Here is a 6,609-nt window from a genome sequence, read left to right as displayed (position 1 = left end):
AGTTATTTAATTCCTGGTATTGTCTGTTGTTTTCACCGTCTGATAACATCTTTTAACCATGTGTATTTCATAGACAAGCTGGTGAACTTGAGTACCTGACTTGCACATACTGTATGATCCTTTTTTTCTGTTTCTGTGGTTTATTTTTCTATTGTAGTATTTGTTTATAAGGCAGCATAACATTGAAGAAGCAGAGATTTATTATGCTTAGTGCAAATTTGTAGTTCCTTGCTTATTTAACAATTATATCAATTGTTTTTCATATATAAAATCTAATCCACTGATAATTTGATTAATTAAAGGATTAAGATGTACTTAAACAAATGCGATAGCTGAGCAAAGATGGACAACTGCTGGACAAAACTAAGTAAAACAAAAATATTAATGAGCAGTTTAGGATCTGAAATAGTCGACTCTTATTTATGAGCTGAGCCGAATGATCTGACTTGCTTAAAGAGCAAGGAATTCCCTCCCACGAATGCTGTATAGTTATATTCATCCATCCATCCATCCATCCATCCATCCATCCATCCATCCATCCATCCATCCATCTTCTACCGCTTTATCCGGGGCAGGGTCGTGGGGGCAGCAGACTAATCAGGGATGCCCAGACTTCCTTCTCCCCAGACACTTCCTCCAGCTCTTCCGGGGGAATACCCAGGCGTTCCCAGGCCAGCCGAAAGACATAGTCCCTCCAGCGTATCCTAGGTCTTCCCCTGGGCCTCCTCCTGGCTGGACATGCCCGGAACACCCCCCCCAGGGAGGTGTCCAGGAGGCATCCGAAACAGATGACCAAGCCACCTCAACTGACTCCTCTCGATGTGGAGGAGCAGCGGCTCTACTCTGAGCTCCTCCCGAGTGACCGAGCTCCTCACCCTATCTCTAAGTGAGCGCCCAGCCACCCTATGGGGGAAAAACTCATTTCGGCCGCCTGTATCCGGGATCTTGTCCTTTCGGTCATGACCCAAAGCTCATGACCATAGGTGAGGGTAGGAACGTAGATCGACTGGTAAATAGAGCGCTTCGCCTTGCGGCTCAGCTCTTTCTTCACCACAACAGACCGATATATCGACCGCATCACTGCAGAAGATACACCGATCCGCCTGTCGATCTCCCGCTCCATCCTTCCCTCACTTATATTCAGTATATGTTAAAAAGGAATGATTGAAGCAATTTAGCAGCAGTTTAACAGTAACAGAGAAATTCCCTGAGAGTAACAGGCTAAAAAAATCCGTTTTTGACAGCAATGATTCAGAGAATAGTGACTCAGTGGAAACTTCACATAATTAAAAAAAAAACAGTTCAGATTTAAAATGAGTGTTGAATTAATTGCATTATATTTCTTAAATGAAATTTAGCGCTATAATGTCCTTCTTCGCCTTATTTCAGACATCATTTTAAACATTTTTGTTCTTTCAGCAGTAGCTTTTTATTGACTGTCTGTGTAGGTAATCAGATCACGTGATGAAACCAAATCTCTTTGCAGAAACCTCAGATGGAAAATATATATCTCCATTCCATGACATTCCCCTTTATGCAAATGAAGCCAGGGTATGTAAGTCTTGAATTGAACTCCTTTATTTTACCTGCAATTGCTGAAATTTAAAGAGAACATTTTATATATAAGATAAGATGCAAGTAGAAGGTACTTTGATAAATGCAAATCAACCAAGATAACAAAACAGTAAAACAAGAACTATAGACAATAAATGTACAGCAAAAACAGGCAGACGATGACCAAACCTGCGGAACACACAACAAACACACTCAACACCAGCAAAAACAGGGACGTGTTAGACTATTGGTTAAAGTGTTGGATTACTGATCAGAAGGTTGTGAGTTTGAATCCCAGGTCCACCAAGTTGCCACTGCTTTCACTACCCTCAATTGATCACTTGTATAAATTGAAATAAAATTGTAAGTCACTCTGGATAAAGGTGTCTGCTAAATGCTGTACATGTATTAAGGATACCACAAAACAGGTAGCATGGTCAGGTCACATGCCCAGGCTGATGGGTAATGTTGTGTAACATAAATTATGTCGTTCTTATCACACCATTAACCACATAAAGAACAATGTGCTCTGTCTATATGAAATTCATTACTATTCTTCGAAAGCTATTATTTAAAACAAATGAAGTGGCATACATAGTGAGAGAGCAGCAAACAACAATTGTAAAACTTTACAACGTGCTAAGTTGCAGATGTAGTTATTTACAAACTTTTCACTGATTTTTATCAGAACATCTTCAATGCAGTTGTTGAGGTACCCAGATGGACAAATGCAAAGATGGAGGTATGGATCTCTGTAATTGCTATTTTATATCACTGACATGAAGCATGATGGCTTGTCTGATAGCTGAAAATTCCGTTTTCTGTGACAGCATTATAGTTTTGAAACAATGGCATGTCATTGGCTCTGATCAAACATACCTGCAAATATAACATGTCCTTCTTTCACAAGATACTTACGTCACATCTTGTAGTCTTTGCAGCTAGTTCATTAAAGTTTAACACATTTTATAATAGAAATTCAGCATTGCATGAGTCACGACATTTATGATTGCATTGTGCAGTCATTTCATCATCAAAGGCCTCTGACTTTAAAAGATTATATTCATATATTTCTAGATATGCAAATCATAATTGTAAATTGTAATGTCAATTGATCATTTATTAACATTATAAGATGTCAGATATAATCTTTATATTCCCTAGATTGCAACGAAAGAACCATTGAACCCTCTGAAGCAGGATGTGAAGAAGGGAAATCTGCGTTATGTGTGTAATGTATTCCCACATAAAGGCTATATATGGAACTACGGTGCTTTCCCTCAGGTTTGTTTATCAACTACTTTACACATTTAACACAAACAATGTTTAAGTAAAGCACACTTCAGGTTGTTGTTGTCCTTCAGCTTCTCCCCGTCTGGGGTCACCGCAGCGTATTATGCATATTATGATTTGGCGCAGGTCTTAAGCTGGATGCCCTTCCTGACCCAACCCTTCCATTTTATCCAGGCTTGGTTGGGACCAGCACTGAGAGTTGTTAACCCCTCAGTGGATCGGTTGGTTCCCTGGCCTTGGCACAGAATACTGCTGCTGGACTACCGGACACTTAAACCAAACATATTTCTAGTCATGTTTCAAAAAGAAATGGACAGATTTAAAAGCAGATGTTTTGGAAACGACTGAAATGATTATTAAATCATTAAATAATCTCGATTCTTGAATCTTGATAAATAATTAAAAAGAATTATTAATCATTGCGTCTCAGCAAATGTGCTTCTGTAACCCAATTCACCTTAGAGAGAGTCTCGATCATTAACCAGATTTGTATTTGGCGTGCAAGGTGAGAGAGAAACTCTTTTTAAATGCATTATTGTTACCTACAATGTTTAATATAATACAGTATGTGATTTCCTTTCAGTTATTTAAATCCCTCATTATATTAATCTCAGTAAGTCTTATTTTATCCAGTTCTTCTTTCAAGTCTCTTTCAGCTAATTGAATTTGATTTAATTTCTCTTGTTAGACATGGGAGGATCCAGGACACACAGACGGAGACACAAAATGCTGCGGAGACAATGACCCCATTGATATGTGTGACATCGGGAACAAGGTAAAAGTAATTAGAATGATAAGAAAATAGGATTAAATGCATTATGTTTGTCAGTTGATTGATAGAATAACAGCGAGGTGTGAATGGCACGTCTTTCCCAGATACAAAAAATCTACTTAATCCCGTAAACTACCAGGATTCTTTAGCCAAAGGAGATTTTCAAGTCCTGTAGTTTCACACAGATGAGTGTTAGGTGTGGGTTTTTTTTAAGTGTTAGTGTTGTGTTACACAACCACAAGCTGCCTGAAAAGCTATTACATGATGAACAGCTGATGAATAGGGAGATTCAGAACATTCATCTAAATGATATTATCTCACTTGGTGTTTTGATGATGGTTGCAGATTGTGACATCTAACATAACTCCAAAATTTCCCGGGTGAGTTGAGATCTAGTGGCTGTATTAAATCATAGTATCAGATTAGCTATCATTAACATCATTCTATCGTTCAGTGAGCTCTAAGTTCCCTGAAGATGGGGTCGAGGTCTTCCTGGGAGAGAAAACACCCATCATCTTTTGTCAAAGAATTTATGAAGTAAACTAATTTTTTTTTTTTTTTTTATAAATTTGTTGCCGGTCTCAAGTTACAACCCAAGTTTCAGGAAATAAACATATGTCCAATTCCATACAATAACAGTTCAATTAATTTTTTTCTGAATATTTTATCTCCTTAAACATGCCCAACATATTCTGCAGGTCTGTTCACGTGGGGAAATCATAAGGGTGAAAGTGTTGGGAATCCTGGCGCTGATAGATGAAGGAGAAACAGATTGGAAAGTGATGGTGATTAATGTTGAGGATCCTGAGGCAGCAGACTTTAATGGTGAGCTTCTGATAAAAGTTCAGTCTGAACTTACCAGATATCCAGTTCTAGCTGCATGTCATCTTTTTTCACAGATATTGAGGATGTAAGGAGGCTTAAGCCGGGATACCTGGAATCGACGGTGGACTGGTTCAGAATGTACAAAGTTCCAGATGGGAAACCTGAGAACCAGTTTGCATTCAATGGCGAATTCAAGAACAGGGTAAAATGAATTTATGATGAAAAAAGAAAAAAAGCAACCATTTCACAGCTCACTTTAAGTAACAAAATATTTTATTGTTTATCATCAGGACTTTGCCATTAAGACCATAAAAGATACACATGAACATTGGAAGGCACTGATACTGAGCAAGACTGAAGCAAAGGAACTTAACTGGTATGGGAGTGAACAATCACACTGTACTAATTTACAATTACATGTTATCTAATATCATTGCATTATTAAATTAATTAGTTTGAATAAGGCAAAAATTGGAAATGAAATAGCAGAGTAGAAACACCAGATACTGCAGAGTTAGTGATTTGAGTATATATCTGAAATTTTATTCTATACTGCATAGTCTGAAATATCGCTATATAACTGTATACTGGATTGTTAAATGTATTGTATGTATTGTATAAATGTATTGAAGCGCCACGGCTTAGTGGTTAGCATGTTTGCCTTCGTGCTTTCCTGGTGCTTCAGGAGTTTCCTGAGTCCAAAATCTTTGATTGGTAGGTTGATTGGTACCTCTAAATTGTCAGTAAAGTGTTAATTGGTGTGTGTGTGTGTGTGTGTGTGTGTGTGTGTGTGTGTGTGTGTGTGTGTGTGTGTGTGTGTGTGTGTGTGTGTGTGTGTGTGTGTGTGTTAGTGACTGTTGATTGGCACATTTAAATTGTCTGCAATGTGTGAATGGGTGTGTGCCTTACAATCAGAGCCCAGAGGGGGAGGACTTAAAATAATTATCTATTAACATCAATGAACATACATATACATTAAACAAATCTAAAAGAATATATATCTAAAAGAATAATATGTTTAAATTCATTACCAGTGTGTAATTTATAATTTATGCATGTTGATTGTATTAATTAAATAAGATTTCATTTGCCCTTAGGCGAGTGCTTTTGTTACATCAGAGCCTACTCCAAGCTTAGGTATGTATTTATTATTATTATTATTATTATTATTATTATTATTATTATTATTCTGTACATGAGAATCCCTCTTTTCCCCAATGTGCAAAACTGAATGAAATACTAATGCAAAAATGTTTATTTATCCAACACACACATCAACCCACTTTATCTTCATTACACATTTCATTCCTAATAATGAATGCAACTGACAAACTGATTTCATTGTTTACTATTGATGACATTCATTTCTGTATTTCCAGCTGACAAATGGTACTATTACAGCAAGTAATCAACAAGGGACAACAGACGACAGATTACTAAATAGGAGGATGTATTTGAGATTTCATTTTTCTGCCACATTAGAAAATTTTTGTCACTTGTGCTTGCTCTCGGCTGTATCTGGGCTCTAACTAATACTGGGTAACTTTGGATTTAATATGAATAATAATCTTTTGGATCCAATAATGATGAATAAAACTCTACTTTTATGGTTGGAACTACAGTTGTTTATTTCTACAACAAATGTTTATTGTACCGAAGAAATGAAAACCTTAGATACAGGCTTACAAAGACATAATATAGACAGCATGGATGAAGCTTTAACAACTAGTAGAATAGAAGAACTAGAAAAGTTTAAAACTAGAAGAATAACTAGTAGTAGTAGTAGTAGTATTCTGACATAAATGGTAGACCTTCGCAACACAACTTGAAAGCTACACAACTAACTGTGATGTTGTTGAGTCAAAACTAACACAACACTAGGCTACATCTTAGAGTCAGAGGTGCTAGGGAATAGTTCACTTCTGTGTTGGTTAAACCATCTTGTTTACACACAACATTATACTCTCTGAAATTAAATGAATTTCCAGACTTCTTTGAGATTATTACTCAAACTAGCAACAATATTTACAAAGATGCTCAGTTTCACAGCATATGCCGCTAGTAACCACACTGAAATGGTCTGCCAGAGGAGCTGTTGATGCTGTTCTATACTGCAGTGATTCTGTTCTGTGCACATCCATCACCATCTGGTTTGGGGCAGCAAC

At 37.1% G+C, this 6,609-nt stretch overlaps 1 protein-coding gene and 1 long non-coding RNA gene across 2 annotated transcripts in view; both read left to right on the top strand.

Moving 5' to 3' along the window:
- The window catches only part of ppa1a (inorganic pyrophosphatase 1a), a 5,880-nt gene extending 639 nt beyond the window's left edge, over nucleotides 1-5,241 (top strand). Inside the window, exons 3-9 of the mRNA XM_047817593.1 lie at nucleotides 1,487-1,551; nucleotides 2,243-2,296; nucleotides 2,719-2,838; nucleotides 3,536-3,622; nucleotides 4,318-4,444; nucleotides 4,519-4,646; nucleotides 4,735-5,241. Of these exons, the coding sequence (XP_047673549.1) occupies nucleotides 1,487-1,551; nucleotides 2,243-2,296; nucleotides 2,719-2,838; nucleotides 3,536-3,622; nucleotides 4,318-4,444; nucleotides 4,519-4,646; nucleotides 4,735-4,872 (719 nt within the window). The 3' untranslated portion in view covers nucleotides 4,873-5,241. The remainder of the gene's footprint in view (nucleotides 1-1,486; nucleotides 1,552-2,242; nucleotides 2,297-2,718; nucleotides 2,839-3,535; nucleotides 3,623-4,317; nucleotides 4,445-4,518; nucleotides 4,647-4,734) is intronic.
- Nucleotides 5,242-5,385: 144 nt separating this feature from the next.
- On the top strand, nucleotides 5,386-6,060 carry LOC125145354. Its single transcript, XR_007143723.1, has 2 exons — nucleotides 5,386-5,581; nucleotides 5,824-6,060. It is a non-coding gene; the product is annotated as an uncharacterized LOC125145354 (long non-coding RNA).
- The last annotated feature ends 549 nt before the right edge of the window (nucleotides 6,061-6,609 follow it).

Source organism: Tachysurus fulvidraco, chromosome 8 (assembly GCF_022655615.1).
Source record: "Tachysurus fulvidraco isolate hzauxx_2018 chromosome 8, HZAU_PFXX_2.0, whole genome shotgun sequence".
NCBI lineage: Eukaryota > Metazoa > Chordata > Actinopteri > Siluriformes > Bagridae > Tachysurus > Tachysurus fulvidraco.
This window is presented reverse-complemented; position numbering and strand designations above follow the sequence as displayed.